General features: G+C 42.9%; 2 protein-coding genes across 3 annotated transcripts in view; one reads left to right on the forward strand and one right to left on the reverse strand.

Moving 5' to 3' along the window:
- Positions 1–6,687, reverse strand: part of C1H12orf56 (chromosome 1 C12orf56 homolog) — a 68,763-nt gene extending 62,076 nt beyond the window's left edge. The window contains exon 1 of the mRNA XM_019732433.3: positions 6,285–6,687. Coding sequence (XP_019587992.3) covers positions 6,285–6,536 — 252 coding nt within the window. The 5' untranslated portion in view covers positions 6,537–6,687. The remainder of the gene's footprint in view (positions 1–6,284) is intronic.
- XPOT (exportin for tRNA) overlaps positions 1–16,592 on the forward strand; it is a 133,692-nt gene that overhangs the window by 83,998 nt on the left and 33,102 nt on the right. The window contains exons 4-5 of one of the 2 annotated variants that reach the window (XM_074325460.2): positions 4,368–4,528; positions 5,353–5,581. The gene's annotated coding sequence lies outside the window, so the exon portion shown is untranslated. Of the gene's footprint in view, positions 1–4,367; positions 4,529–5,352; positions 5,582–15,496; positions 15,946–16,592 lie in introns of those variants that run through there. The other variant, XM_019732428.3, reaches the window with a different exon arrangement.

A 16,592-nucleotide genomic window follows, 5' to 3' on the forward strand; every position in this document is an offset into this window, starting at 1 on the left:
TAGGCTTGAAAGATCATTGCCTCGGGGTCACGAGCCACAACTAAGAAAGACTGAAAGAGAAAAGGCTTTCAAGACTTGGCCTGGTGAAAAGGATGCTACATCCCACCTGGGTCTTTTCAGCCAAACCTGTCCTTGAACCTCAGCAGCAATGACACCAGCCTCAGCTTTGAAGAACAACCTTGAATACAGAGAGATGGTGTTGGAGAATCAAAAAGGTGTTTACACTTCATCCCCTCCTTCCTGACAACCACTGCCCAGGAACTATGCACTCTGCATACTGAGGTAACTATGTTGTTCCTATTGCAAAACCTAAGAACTTTTAAAGAAATACCACCAATCCGCAGAAGGCCAGTTGTTACTATGTGCATAGTGGTGAAAGAATGCTGGCTCTGAGGTCAAAAGACCGAAGTTTACATTCAGCTCAGATGTTTCCTGAATACACTGACCTTGTGCAAGTATTTACCCTTTCTCTGCCAGTTTTCTCATCTATAAAAAAAGAGAATATTACCTTCCTTATAGAAGATTAAATGAGATAATCCGTTTAAAGTGTTTGACACAAGGCTGGCACATAGTACATATCCAATAGACATCTTTTATAGTTAATGACCTTTGTTCATAAGAACCTCAGGAATGCAATACTGAGCCAGATTCATGGTCCACTCAACTAGTATTTGTCTCTGATGGTAGCAGCAAGGGGCATTTTGGGAGAGAAGAGAATGCTCCTTTTTATTATTATCTCAAATGAATATGGCTTTATCTGAGAATATCCCTAACTTCTTTGACTAAAAATCTCTAAGAATATGGCAGCATGAATGTGTCTATATCTTTTTTATCCGTATTTATATTTGCTACTGGAACTTATTTACTCTTATTTATATTAAAGTACTACTTTCAAAATGCAAGGAGATTATGTCTTGTTTTCCAATATTTTATTAACAATTCCGTATTTACCTTATCCCTTAGTCTTGGTTTCAGAGTTGTGATTCAGGTTTTTTTCTATCAGCTTTAATTTCAGAGAACAAAAGAACCCTAAGCTTTCAGCAGTTGGTTATCTAGTTTCAATTTTTTTCAGGTCAATTCATCATGGATATTTTTGAGTTCTTACTGCAAAGTGCAGAATTGAAACATACAAAATATAAGATAGCGTTTGTTTTCAAAGAGCTTAGAGTCTTCTGGATAATCAGTCAAGCCAGACTATGTGGGTTCAAATTCTGGTTCCTGCCACTAGTGGATGCCCTTGGGCAAACTGCTCAAATTCTCTGTACATCAGGTTCCTTATCTGTAAAATAGCTAACATTATTATCTGGGCTTGTTATAAGGATAAAGAAGTTCCAAATTAAGGAGTTAGAACAGCAGCTGGGTGACGTATAGTGTGCCCTCGGTGAAATGTCAGCAATTTGAAGTAGGCCTTAGAGCCATTCAGATATTCCTGTTCTCTCTTCCAGACACATGGAATGCACATATGATAGGATCACATTTCCCTGCCCCTGTGTAGGCTAGGTGTGGCCATGAGCCTGACTCTGGCTAGTAAAATGTGAGAGGTGACGTATGTTACCTCTGGGTTGAAGTTTAAAACCCAGTATATAATTTGCTGAGTTAATTTCTCTTTGTCACGGTGATTAAGCAAGCATGTGCTGAGAGAGAGACTTTGATACCAAGATGTGCGACTAGGTATCACATATCTTGTGACTAAGATGAAGAGAACCCTTTGCTAATCCATGATAGACAAGTGGCTTGAATAAGACATCGACTCTATGTTGTGTTAAAGCACTGAGACTTCGGGCTTGTTTGTTAGTGTGCAGCTTAACCTAAACTATCCTGACCAATATACTGTCATTCTAGTCACTGGGAAGACAGCAGTGAATCAGATTAACGCAATGCCTGCCCTTACGGCATTCCTTAGACTTGAATGCAATATGCAAACTAGTCTATGTGAACAAACTACTAAGAAGAAGCCAAAATGGATGGTGAGCATTTGTCACCTCTTTCTGCCTCCTACAGTGAGAGCTTTGAAATATTACAAATGAGTCAAAATAGAGAAAGAAAGCTAAAGAAGAGAAGAAGCATCCACAATATGGTCTCGTCCTACATAACTCTCAGTACCTCTCAAAAGGCATGACACAGGTAAACAATATAGGACTCACATCATAAACAAACAAAAGGAGCTTGACGAGAGCTGAACCTGAGCTTCAGGAGACCTGTGAGAATTACTCTCGTTGTGCCACTAACTGGCTGTGTCATTCTGGCCAGTGTGATGAGTTGTCAAGTCTCCAGAGTCCCTCAATACTTGAAAATAAGGAAATAGGATCTCCCTTGCTAAGAGGTAGAGTGTATAATGAACCTAATCATCCTTCATTCATTTATTCTTCCAATTGACAAATAATTATTGACCATCTACTATGTCTCAGGGAATATAGTGTACAGTGTCACAGGATGAATAGGACAGGGAGCCTACGTTTCCAATGGGAGATGAGTAATGAATCATTAAAAAGGTTAATCTCGTAATGCAGGTAGTCATAAGTGCTTTGAAACAAACAGATATGATAAGTGTGTGACGGGGAAATGGTACTTTAGACCAGGTGGTCATGGAAGGCATCCCTATGGAGATGATGCTGAATTTGGAAACACAACTGACAAGAAGGAATCAACCCTCTGAGGATCTGAAGGAAGAGTGTTCCAGGTAGAATGGCAAGTGCAAAGGCACTGAGGCATGGTGGGAGAGCATAAAGAGCTCAGAGAAGAGTGGTAGGAAGTCAGTCAGAGAGAGGGGTCAAATCACAGAGGCTCTTATAGGTAATAAGGAGTTTGCGAGCTCAGAGACTCTCAAACAGAAGAGTGACAATTTAATTTACAACTTACATTTTCAGAGATCCCAACTGCAGTGTGGAAAGGAATCAGTTCGGAGGCAATTGCAGTAGTCTAGTTAAGAGGTTGCACAAGGAGCACCGGGAAAAGGCATTAGAAAGGTCACAGTTGGATATATTTTAGAAGTGACAGGTTCAGAACCTGCTACCTGAAAAGATGCCACCTTGGAATACTGAATATTTTAAGCAGAAGGAATTTGAGGAAAAGGCGGATGTTAAGAAATTCTCTGTGACCTTCTCCCACCCACCTCCACTGAAGCATGGGAAGTATAGTGTTTTGGTGCATATAACAAGAGCAGAACCCTAGAGAATAATGTCAAAAGTAACTTTTAAGGAAAACGTCAGCCTTTTATAAAAGCTCTGCCCACACAACCTGAGAAACTCTTTTAGGAGATGAACCATATCAAACACCTACTGAGATCTCCATGTGCACTTTAAGCTCATCTTTGATGGAAAGGAAATCTCACTTGTATTCAATCCAGTTCTAGTCTTTTCATTGTTGTTACCTTCAATTGTTTTCTCATAGGGAGACAATGGAATTTTATGTGTATATTTGCACAATTTTTTTCTGAAGGGTAACTGTGACAAGTGACGTGAACTAAATAGAGGAATCCAGCCTGATGTGGAGCAAGGGGCCCAGAGAAATAAAGGACTGGTTTACTTAGGGGTTTTACTGACATGATAATAAGAACAAAGGCAGAAGGGGAACCTGAGCCAACTGAAAATGCAGTAACAAGAAGACAAACTTGTACTGTAAAATGAGAAAACCATTGAGAATGGAAAAGGCTATCTAAAGAGATGGTCTGAGAAAGAGGACAGCGCCCTAGTAGAAAGTAAAGTTTATCTTTCAAGGAAGGAGGAACTGGTTGTAAAAAGCAAAGCTGCCTGGCATTGAAATCATGGAATTGACAGGAGGACAACTACATGAGATATGACACAGAAATCAGGACCATTCTACACATCGTGGTATTAAGTAAGGACAGAGTGCTCACGGGTGGCCAGTTAGCTCAGTTGGTTAGAGCGTGGGGCTCTAACACCAAGGTCGCTGGTTCGATCCCCGCATGGGCCACTGTGAGCTGCGCCCTCCACAACTCGATGGAAACAACTACTTGACTTGGAGCTGATGGGTCCTGGAAAAACACACTTAAGTAAAAGTTGTTTTTAAAAAAGGACAGAGTGCTTATCATAGGGGGATGGCTGGTCCACTACATCTGTGGTTCTTAATTCTGCACACCCATTTTTCACACATCCTATGGAGATTATACAAGTCACCAAACTATAATCCTAACCCTAGAACTAGTTTGTAAAAACTCAGAAATAACAGTTTGTTAAGGAATTTGTGCTTGGCATGATTATATTTCTCACTGAAGCAAATTTTTTTCAAACAATTACCTATTTTAAAACACCATAATAAGGAATACTTCTGTGTTCATTTCCTATTGCTATTGAATACATTACCACAAACTTGGTGGCATGAAACAACACAAATGTATTCTCTTACAGTATTGGAGGCCAGAAGTCTGAAACCGGTCTCACTGGGCTAAAATCAGGTGCCAGCAGGACTGCATTCCTTCCAGAGGCTCAAACCTGATTCCTTGCCTTGTCCAGCTTCTGGAGGCTGCCCACATTCTTCGGCCTGTAGCCACTTTCCACCTTCAAAACCAGTAAGTCTTCTTCAAGCTGCACCACTCTGCCACTGACCCTTCTTCTGTCTCCTTTTTCCATTTTTAAGGATGCTGTGTTTACATTGGGCCCACCCAGATAATCCAAAATAATCTCCCTATTTTAAAGTCACCTAAGTATACTAGCAAACGATCTTAATTCATCTGCAAGTTGAATTCCGCTTTTCCATGTAATATATTAACAGGTTCTGAGGATATCTTTTGGGGGCCATTAATCTGCCTACCAGAACTTTAACCAAAGTTAAACTGTGTTGGGCAAGATGGACATTTAGTCTGTCAACAGTCCTGAAATCTTAAACTTGTTTAGCACTTTTATAGACATTACACATTCTTCTGTATGCCCGACAGGTAAATTTGGTACATAAAACATGACCAAATAAGTTGGTATGCCTTTTTGTAGAATTTTTGGCTGGGGGCGGTGGGGCCTAGGGAGCTTTACCGTAGTTTTCAGATTCTGACAGCTCAAAAGGAAAGATATATAACAACTACTGAAATATGTTTACTGTCTCTTGTTGAGAAGAGTAACAATATCCTAAAATTATTACTTTTGTCAGACCACCAAGTGTTTATCAGATACTAGAAAAAGCTAAGCATTTAATGTTTTTTACAACATTTGGTAAATTTAATTTTTTTCATTTTAGATAATGAAACGGTGGCAGTGAGGAAAAAGGTAGTTTTACTTCCGACTTTTACTCAAAAATAGAAAAAAGAAGCAAATAATTTTGCACAGTGATATCCTACAGAGGTATTTTAAGTAGGGGAAAAAAAGCGTATTTTTTTCATTTAATTTTATTCTTTTCTTACAGACATGTTCCAAACAAGCTATGGTTCTCTTGGCAAAACAGCCCATTCAAGAGTCTCACCAGCCTCTCCCTTGGGGTTTGCAGTGACTCAGACAAGAGGGGGAAAAAAAACCCGAGGCTAGACACCTGTCCCCAATGGAAAAAGGAAGAACACACCTGGAGAGCAGCTCAGACAAAGGGAAAAACAGTAATTGGAGAGGAGACTGCTTCCAATCTGTTGCTGGTTTGTAAGGTAAATCTATTCCTGGAGGAACAGGATACAGTAGCAGCACACTAAAAACTGGGACAGGCCGTGGCTGTGCCAGATTGTATCTCCTTCAAGGCTCCACTCTGATGACAGGCCTTTTAGGAAGTTTTTCCAGCATGACCTGAGCCCAGTTTGGATCAAGTGACCCACCTGAGATTGCCAGACATCCTGTGGGCATCTCCTTAATGCATGCATTCATTCATTCATTCATTCATTCATTCATTCATTCATTCATATTGAGCACCTAACACGCTCTAAGTGCTGGAGATAGAAAAGGCAACAAGGCATAACAGCACTTATCACATGGCATTTATTTTCATTGCTGTTGACTTTCTGCCTCTTCCACAACAGCTTCTAGGAAGGAGCCCTATTTCATTTTTGCACCCTCAGTATCTAGCGCAGTGCCTGGCCGGTGCTTAATGAATGAAGGAATTACTTGCAAGTACACTTTTGATAGAGAGCTATGTTCTCAAATCTGTAGCCCTATTTGGGCCACGGGGGTTGACTGGTACATACGGATAACCGGCAAGGCATCTTTATTCGGACTGCATACAGCAACCCGGTTTCCCTATGTGGCTGCTAGTACTGAAGTAAGTTAGAGTACGGGAGTCCAGGGGTAGGAGGGCTGGGATTGGAGGGCCCAAGGAGAGGGTTGTCGCGAGTCCGCCTGCCCGCTCGCGCTCCTCACCAGCTCAATGGCCACAACGTCCCGCAGCGCCACGACTCGCCGGATAGACTTGGGCGGGTTCTCAGTCAGGTAGATGAGCCGGTCGCTGAGGACCACGTACTTCAAGCTGTGCTTCTCGGAGTCAGACGCCACAATGCACAGCTCGTAGGCGCGGATGGCATCGTAGACCGCGGGGACCAGGTGCCTTCGCAGGAACGCGTCCAGGCGGCTGTTGGTGCGCGCGGGGAAGCCAGACCCCGCCGGGCTGGCCATGCGGGGCACCCGCGGCCCAGCCGAGTGCGGGGCGCGGTGGACGGCTGTACCCGGCCCCGCCTCCACGCCACCCTCGGTGGAACCCGCGCGCGCCACAAAGCCGGCGGTACGACCGCTGCCACCTCTCGGTGGCGCGGGAAGCCGGGCCCCCAACTTTGAAGCCTGAGTCCCGGGGTTGGCTCCCTGGAGCCCCCTGCCCGGCCCCGCCCCCCAATCCTCACCCAACCTCCGACAACAGTGGGCGGAGTGAGACTGGCCCTTCAAGTTAATCCCTGCCAAGTACCCGGGGGCTGCGTGGCGGAGATCCCGAGGGGCTCGCCCAGCCAGCCCCCACTCCAGCCTACCCTAGCTAGTGCGCACCACGCCATTCCTTACAGACTGGATTGAAGCCGCAGTTTTAATATGGTTTTCCGTTAGAAACTTGAATGAGATGGGATTTACCAATTTATTTTTTATGTAAGCAGAACAATCCTAGAACCCTATCAAGGTCCATCACAAAGAGTGAGCATTTGATTAGAACGTTGCCTGGAATAGCTCTCTAATTTTTTTTTAAAGATTTTTATTGGATTTTATTGGGGAAGGGGAACAGGACTTTATTGGGGAACAGGGTGTACTTCCAGGCCTTTTTTCCCAAGTCAAGTTGTCTTTTCAATCTTAGTTGTGGAGGGTGCTGTTCAGCTTCAAGTTGTTGTCCTTTCAGTCTTAGTTGTGGAGGGCGCAGCTCAGCTCCAGGTCCAGTTGCCGTTGTTAGTTGCAGGGGGCACAGCCCACCATCCCTTGCGGGAGTCCAAGGGGCAACCTTATGGTTGAGAGGATGCGCTCTAACCAACTGAGCCATCTGGGAGCTCAGCGCAGCTCAGCTCAAGGTGCTGTGTTCAATTTTAGTTGCAGGGGGCGCAGCCCACCATCCCTTGCAGGACTCCAGGAATTGAACTGGCAACCTTGTGGTTGAGAGCCCACTGGCCCATTTGGTAGTCGAACCGGCAGCCTTCGGAGTTAGGAGCACGGAGCTCCAACCGCCTGAGCCACCCCCATCTCTCTAATTTTAATGAATATAAATGTAGGTCTTCTTTCTCCAACTAGCTAAAAGCTCTCCAAGAGAATGGGAATTTTATCATAAATTGATTTGAGCACACCCAAGACTACCTACCTAACGGACGTGCTTGCGGTCCCAAGGCTCAGGACAAGGCCTTGTATGTAGACTGTCGGAGCGCGTTCTGTGTAGGATGAATAAATGGGTGAGCCGTGCATCTTGAAAAATTGAAGCTTATAGGTTAGGAATGCTGATTATGCAGCTTTGAGGCTGCAGGGTAATGAAAGTGATGTTTAGATTTGACAACAGCAATAACTTATTATAAAGGAGACACATGAGAAGAGTACAACAGAAACGTGCTTCCAATAATCCTAGGTGAGAACTTCCATTTTAATTTCATATCCTAGAAAGGGCATTCTCTCTCCCCATTCACCCCAAGACCTAGTAATGTGTGTGTGTGTGTGTGTGTGTGTGTGTGTGTGTGTGTGTGTGTATACTCCTAGTAATGTGTGTGTAACCCAGAATCAAACAATGACATTCTTTCTTACAAGTCATAGTCTCCTTTTCCTCATATATTACTGTTGTATACTGTATGTAGTAAACAATTTCAAATCCTTTGTGGAAAGAGGGTATAAATAAATTAAAAAGCATGAACAGATATTGTAGACTAACCTGCGACAAACGGGAACTGAGGAGAAACGTCTGGGTGTGGATAAACAACTCCAGGAGCTCAGTGGCAAAGAATTAACAGTATTTTCTTGGAGAAATTGTATTTGGTAAGTAGGGAGCGCAGTGCCACCTGCTGACAAAATCGTAAATGACCTAATATTTCAAGTTTTCTTAGAATCTGATCATACATGTCTCTTCATAACTTCATTACTGGATGAAAAGTGAGCCCCAGAGGCACGACTATTTCCTCTAAAATAAAGATTGTTCCCTATTTAAACCACTCAAGACCAAGTTTGTTGTCTCAAACCAACAGAAGACAAAGGCCCTTTAACTTTGCCAAATATTAATAACCACACTTCACAAGAGCTGTTGAGAGGCAAATGGCTGTATCAGAGGTAGACCGTGAGGCCCAAGTACCAGAGAAGGCCTCACTCCAGGCTGCCATAGGTGGCTCTCAGGCTTCCTGTCCCCTCCCTGGGACTAAGAGAAACAGAATGACTGGACATTCTGAACATTCCAGAAAAGACAGCAGACCTCATTCGTCTGCCCGAAGCCCATCATAAATGAACTTTTGGTGACAAGGGCACCAGGCTTAACAAACGTTAAGATAAAGCACAGGAGAGGGGAATTTGACAAAGGGATTGATGGCTAAAGTGACCTCAGTTATACTTTTAATTTTGTGGCTCACAGAGAAGGTAGTATCATGGTTTCCAGGCACTCAGTGTTCTGCACTGTTGCCAAGGTAACAGCAAAGTTCCGATTGCAGGAAAGAGGGTTAATATAGGCGAAAGATCACTGGATTTAGAGTCAGGAGAACTGGATTAGAGTGCTAACCCTGCTACTCACGGTTTGAGATTTTTGGAAAGTCACTTAACATTTTTGAGTCTCTAAAATGAAACTTTGAATACATGCCCTGCCAACCAAAGAGTTGGTGAATGGAGCAAAGGGAATGAATTATGAATTGTAAGAGCACTATAGACATGTAAAGTACCCATAGTTCCTTATCTTTTGGTAAACATTATGTGGATAGTTAACATAAATATACCCCAGATAGGCACCTACTCCTTATTTTCGAAGTCTGTCCAAACTCAAGAAGCATTTCATATGGATCCTGTGTAGTCAAGCACTTAATAGACATTTCTTCATAAAACTATCAAAAAAAAAAAGGAACATTACTTACCTGGAACTAATAATCCCCAAAGGCACTCTCCTTAACCAGGAGAACTTTCACTAGAAGAACAGAGTAGCCTTTGGTCGAAGGATGGTCAATTCAATTAGTTTGAAAGGACAGTTATTATGAGCATAGGAGTATAGAGTCAAATGACCTGGGTTCAAATCCCAGTTCTCACACTCAGTAGCTAAATGATCTTGGACAAGTTACTTTAATCTCTCAGTTTCCTCATCTGTGAAATGGAGTAATAGTACCAACCCCATAGGGTTATTATGAGAATTAATGTTTCTGAAGTACTTAGAAAAGGTACCTGAGTACAAAGTGTACCTGAGTTTAAGCACTATATAAGTGTTTTAAAAATAAACTGAACAGGGGCCAGCCCGATGGCTCAGGCGGTTAGAGCTCCATGCTCCTAACTCCGAAGGCTGCCGATTCGATTCCCACATGGGCCAGTGGGCTCTCAACCACAAGGTTGCCAGTTCAATTCCTCGAGTCCCGTAAGGGATGGCGGGCAGCACCCCCTGCAACTAAGATTGAACACGGTACCTTGAGCTGAGATGCTGCTGAGCTCCTGGGTGGTTCAGTTGGTTGGAGCGCGTCCTCTCAACCACAAGGTTGCTGGTTCGACTCGCGCAAGGGATGGTGGGCTGCGCCCCCTGCAACTAGCAACAGCAACTGGACCTGGAGCTGAGCTGCGCCCTCCACAACTAAGATTAAAAGAACAACAACTTGACTTGGAAAAAAAAAATTAAAAAAATGAAAATAAACTGAACAGATACGTGATTTCCTTGTACATGTATAGTCGTTCGGTTCCCCATTACAAAGTAATATCAAATTCTTCTTTGTTAGATGGTAGCCTAACTTTTTAAATTTTAGATTGAAACTTTACAGAAAAGACAAAAATCTAATCTACATCTACATGCACATGATACAAATGAAAGAAGGGCATTTGTACTGTGGTGTTTTTTTTTAGTCACATTTTTGGTAGAGAAGTGAGAGGTGAGCCATAGGTCATAAGGACCCTGGCAAGATTTCATACTTAGAAGTGCCCTTCAGTGGGTCTATGGATCCCAAGTGTCCCATCTCTCAACTTGAAACTAGACAGTATATATAGAAAGATACTTGAAATCTGTAGTAAGTAAATAGAACCTGAATATTTAAAGGTATCTGTTTTAAGAATCTCTCTGTTCTACTTAGTATTGATGTATACTGATCATGTAAATACCTACAATTTGCAATCAACTGACGGGGAGGAGAAATGCCATTATAATGAAGTCTAAGGGACCATGCAAGTGCTTGGGATTAAAAAAAAATGTTTCTTTTACTAAATAATGCTGTAATGCTCTATTCTGCCTCAGGCTTCCTGCTTCACACCCACTTCCTCTAAAAGAAACCAGTGATTGGACTAGAACTAATAAAGACAGCGTACCTGACCTATTTTCCAACTTCTTTCTCTGCCAAGAAACCCATCATGAATGAGTTTTTGGTGACAAGGTCACGAGGCTTAACAAGCATTGAGATGAAGCATAAGAAGAGAATTTGATACAGGACTCAGTAGTTATCAGCTCACAATTATATTATTTTTGATTGAGTTTAATACATTTCACAAATATCTACCCAGAAGTTATTGTCCATAAACACAATCAGGATAAGACTTATCTTCAGTCTTCAAGAATTGACTAGTAGATGAGTAAGACAACCACACAGATTTAATACAAAACAAAAGTACATTAAAATATATTAATGACATGAGAGGTTAAAATAAAAAAACATAAGCAACATCAAAGAAATTATCAAAGAAGCCTGGTTGAGGAAATTTGGAAACGCTTTATGAGGGAGGTAGCATTCAATACGTGCTGAAAGAGTGAATGAAACTATTTATTTTTTTCTTTTATTATAGTTAATTTTTAAAAATTAATTCTTTTTTAAGTTCCATCCATCCCTCACTCTCCTCCCCTTTGGCAACCATCATTGTTCTATATGTATGGGTTTGTTTCAGTTTTGTTTTGTTTTGTTTTATTCATTTGTTTTTGTTGTTTTAGATTCCACATATAAATGAAATCATATAACATCTGTTTTTCTTTGTCTGACTTATTTCACTTAGCATAGTGCCCTCTAGGTGCATCCATGTTGTCACAAATGGCAAAATTTCATTCTTTTTTATTGAGTAATATTCCATTGTGTGTGTGTGTGTGTGTGTGTGTGTGTACATCTTTATTCATTCATCTATCGATGGACTTCTAAATTGCTTCAATATCTTGGCTATTCTAAATAATGCTGCAGTGAACATAGGGGTGCATATATCTTTTTGAATTAGTGTTTTTGTTTTCTTTGTATAAATATCCAGAAGTGGAATTGCTGGGTCATGTGGCAGCTCTATTTTTAATTTTTTGTGGAACCTCCATACTATTTTCCATTGTGGCTGCACTAATTTACAATCCCCTCAACAGTATATAAGGGTTCCCTTTCCTCCACATCCTCACCAGCTCTTGTTATTTGTTGATTTTTTGGTGATAGCCATTCTGACAGGTGTGAGATGATGTCTCATTGTGGTTTTGGTTTGCATTTCCCTGACAATTAGTAATGTTGAGCATCTTTTCATATATTTGTTGGTCATCTGTATGTCCTCTCTGGTGAAGTGTCTATTGAGGTCCTTTACCCATTTTGTAATTGGATTGTTGTTTTTTGGTATTAAGTTGTTAGAGTTCCTTGTATATTTTGGATATTAACCCCTTACTGGATGTATCATTGGCAAACATCTTCTCCCATTCAGTAGGTTGTCCAGACAGTTTTTGGTTGGTTTTTTTCTGATTATGAAGTACTATGTAGTCACTGTGGAGAATTTTTTTTTAATCCAAAACGGTGTAAGGCAGATAAAAAGCACCTGCAATCTTACCACCTAGCGATAACCCTCAAGTAATGGGTAAATTTCCTTCAATGAAGCTGCTTCATTAAGTCTGGGAGAGAAGCTTTGAAGGTCTAATCTATGATAGAGGAAATAAGGAGAGGAATAGAAAGGATAGATGCGATGGTCTGGTAACACAAGTTGAAAGTACGAACTATTAGAACCAAAGGTAGAGAACAGGAGGTCATCTTCATAGATGAATGTTGAATGTTGAAATTGTAGAAATAGATAATTACTGAGTCAGTGCAGAAAACAGAAAACCAAACGGCTATGAAGGCAGATATAGGGAAGGGGAGAATTTCTCCTTTCCCTTCTCAGTTCTTGAGGTTGGTCTAAGAATTAAATTGACATGAGGCATTAACAGGAGAAAATTGAATGAAAGTTTAGTGACATGTATACCTCCTGTACAGATGGGAGAAACCCAGGAAAACTAAATTATTTGTCAAAATGGTGGAAGTCATCACCTTAAATATCATCCTCAGCTAAAGATAAAAGGTGTTGGGGATCAGGAGAATCAGTTATGGGAGGATTACCAGGAAAAGCACGGTACACAAGAGTAAAGTTATGCAGATTTAAATCCTTGCCTTCTCTATTAATACATTTCTAGAGATTGAGTCATCCCCCTCTTCCTGGTACACCCTTACAAATGGAGAGTTCCCTTACAAATGTAAAGGAGTTTGTTTTGTAAAAGTTTTTTACAAAGAGTAACTTCTGCTTGGTTTTCAGGGCTTCTCCACTGTGTGCTGTTTCTTAAAAATAACCAGCTTAAAATAATCCTTATGCCAAAGAGACATGCTTTGGGGTGACAAATTCTGCTCCTCTACACAGCCTTGGGGAAGACATGTTAAGAGAGCAAAAATGGGAGTGTGGTGAAGAAAATGAAGAGGCAAAAGGAGCATGAGGATAAGATTGGGTCGGAAGTCAAGAGAGGAGAGAATTTCTAGGAGGAATGTGGACCCCGAGAAGAAAGATTTATTTGATGTGAACGCCGAGGAGGAATTTATCTGCCGAGATGGACTCCCCATGGTTAACTGAGTGCTCCAATTTTATAAATAATAACAGCCTAGTGGCCATTTGTTGACAGGGGTTTCTCACATACTCTGTATACCAGGAAGAGTGCCAGACTGAACTCTAGACTTCCTGTGCTGAGTCAACAATTACAAAGGAGTTCCTGTTTTCATCTTTCAACCAATGGACTAAGACCTGTCCCCTCTAATCAGAACCGCTCCATAACAACCAATCAGGAAACATAGAGCTGATCAATCAGGACTGCTAAATTCGGACCAATCAGAAATGTACAAATTTGGGTACTTCATTTACATAAAACAGACCTAATTGGGAACCTGGATGGGAATTTTCAAAGGCAGCCTCCCCTTTGTCCTGGTGGAACACAATATAGGTTGCTCCTTGAATCTGTGTCTTCAGGTCTGCAGCTCCTTTTGTTCAAATAAATGCTTTTTATTCTTTATTAGTCTAAAATTTAATTTTGGTTTACATGTAGAATCATGAGTCTAGGGCTCCAGCCTACCATTTACTAGTTATGTGACTTAGGAGAAGTTACTTAAAACAGATTCTCCTTGGTTTCCTTATCTGTAAATTAAAAATGGTGATGATGATAATACCTGCTCTATCCCTACAAGGTTAAGAGGAACAAACAAATTAGAAAAGATATATGAAGGCATACTGTAAACCATAATGAAGCATATAATTCTTTATAGAGTTGTTGTGAAGATTAATGTCTGAACACTTAGAACACATAATAAATGATGAAAAATGTTGACAATGCATAATTGGCATTTTATATTAGTCTAGATGAGAAACTGCCCATCTCTTCATGGACTGGTGAACAGAATATGGAATGGTCAAATTTAATATCCCTTTCAGGTCCTCTTCAGTTGGATTCCATGTACTTCCTTATTCCATAATAATGTGAGTTTACAAAACTGAAAGAGAGTTCTAAAATCCTAGGTATTTGAGCTACCATAAAGGGTCAATGTTACTAAGTAAATGGTAGATAAGCTGTAGATACTAAATAGGCTGTAAATAAGCTTCATATGATACTTAACATATGAAGAATCCACAAAATGAACTTATAAATGAAAAGGGCAAATAAAGACAGTAACTGTAAGAGACTGTATTTTGATGTTCTTTAAGATGAGGCATTGCGATACACTGAACATGTTAAAGCCTTTGGAGCCACTCAGACCAGGATTAGTATTGGCCTCCATAGTGCATAGTTGAGCTACACAGCTAATGTAAGCATCCTCGCAATTATTCACTTATTGATTTGTAACTACAGTCTGGCACTGTACTAGACTCAGGGAATACAATGTAATGGATAGGGACAGCAATCCTAGTCTGACATTCTGAACGAGGAAATTGCAAACTGATGCAACAGTGATTCAAAATAACTTTGTATATGAAATGGCTGGTGCAGTGTCTTGTACCTGGTGGGTCGCTAAATAAATGTAGCTGTTACATTGTTACATTAAGTTTATTCTACTTCTCTTCCCATTCCTCCCTCCAAGTTTTGTTTGTTCTTCACTGTAGTCCCAGTGACCGCAACCTAGTCTGTATTCAGCACTTATTGAATACTCAACAGGGAAACCTAAGTATCAATTACTTGTGTGCCAAACACCGGTATTAACTCATTCCTCAAAATAACACTTAGACGTCAGTATTTCAATCATCCCAATTTTACAGATGAGTAAATTGAAACAGATTATGTAGCATGCCTGAAACTGAGGTCAACAACTAGTGACCAGGCAGCGTGAGCCTATACTGCCTCGGGGCGTTATTAATAAATTAATAAATCAGTGACTGAGTAAACAAAGTTAACAGTAGCATAGAACCTACGACTAAGATTGCCTAAGAATGCTCTTTTTTCCACAAAGGACGAAATATTAGTACGTTTAAAGTGAAATTCAGCGCTCATCGGAGTAACACGTGGGACCACATAACAGCAATTAAACAACCGACTCACACGTGGCTTGGACCACGTCATCCGGATCTCGGTACTCTACCAACTAACTGACGAAGCCCACCCGCGCGGCGTGGACCCCGTGCAGAAGGGACTGGACTCAACACCCCGAGCAGGACTCAGGCCGGATCCCGGCATGCACCACAGGCCGGGCAACCACACCTCCCGGCGAGCGCCTGGGAGCGCGTGTGCGCCCCGCCGCCCGGAAGCACCGCCTGCACGTTGCATGCTGGGAGTTGTAGGCTCCCGGCCCTGGCCTGCCGGCTGCCGGCTGCTCTCTCCATGAGGCTGCTGGCGCTGGTCCGCGCGGCACCGACGCTGGGAGCGCGCTTCGCGCTGACTCAGCGGCGACGGCGGTGGCAGCGTTAGCCGGGCCCTCGCGCTCCTTCCTTTCCTGGGGCGCTGACCCCGCCTGCTTGCCTATGCTAGCTTGCCGGCCCGGCGCCACGCGAGAGAAGGTGCTAGGGGACGCGGAGCGGCGAGAGGCGCTTGGTCCCAGCCAGCTCCGTCTCCGGCGTTAGCGCTGCGCCGTGGCGGAGACCGACGGCAACAAGGACGAGGGCCGCTCTCCCCGCTCCCAGCGTGCGGCGCCGCTCGGCTGACCGGCACTCGGGAGTGCGGGCGGGGAGGCGGGATGGAGTGATAGGGAAGGTGACTCGGGGTTTGGGGGGCAGCGGGACTCGGACCCGGCTCGCTTCGCGAGAGGCTGCGTGGAAGTTGGCTGGGAGGACTGGGCGCGGGAGCCCCCACGCTGGGGAGGGTGCGGGCCGGGGGCCCTCCATGGCGGTGTGCCGGGAGGTTGGGCGGACTGGGTGGGGGTGGGTACTAGCCGTGGCCGCCGCGGAGCGCGTCCCGAGTGCGTGGCCGCCGGTTGCCGGGTGTTTCATCACCCAAATTGCCACGAGGCTTTCTTTAGGGGAGGGATCCGGAGGGAGTAAGGCGACGAGGCCAGCGGAGGAGGGTCGGCATCGCTTGTGGCCCCCTATTTAGTGAAAGTGGCCAAGCCCATTTGTAGTAGCTGCGTGTTTCACCAGTTTCAACTGCAGAGGGCTTTAATTTGGTTCGCCCCCCGCCCCAGGACAAAAAAGAGAAAAGTGTTTGTAGTAATTTGCCAGCAGAGACACGCCATTTCTTCTCGTCCCTTCCTCACAATTCTGCAGGAGTGGTATTTCCTGTAACGAGAAAAGAAATACTTTTTGAAAGTACTAATTAGTTTTTATTGGGGGAAGTTACGTTTTATTAAAGCGACTTGTCAGCGTGGTGTTAAAAGGCTGGAAAGATTCAGTCCTGGTCTTTGA

The sequence above is a fragment of the Rhinolophus sinicus genome, chromosome 1 (assembly GCF_057876585.1).
Source record: "Rhinolophus sinicus isolate RSI-liver-muscle chromosome 1, RSI-T2T, whole genome shotgun sequence".
Lineage (NCBI taxonomy): Eukaryota > Metazoa > Chordata > Mammalia > Chiroptera > Rhinolophidae > Rhinolophus > Rhinolophus sinicus.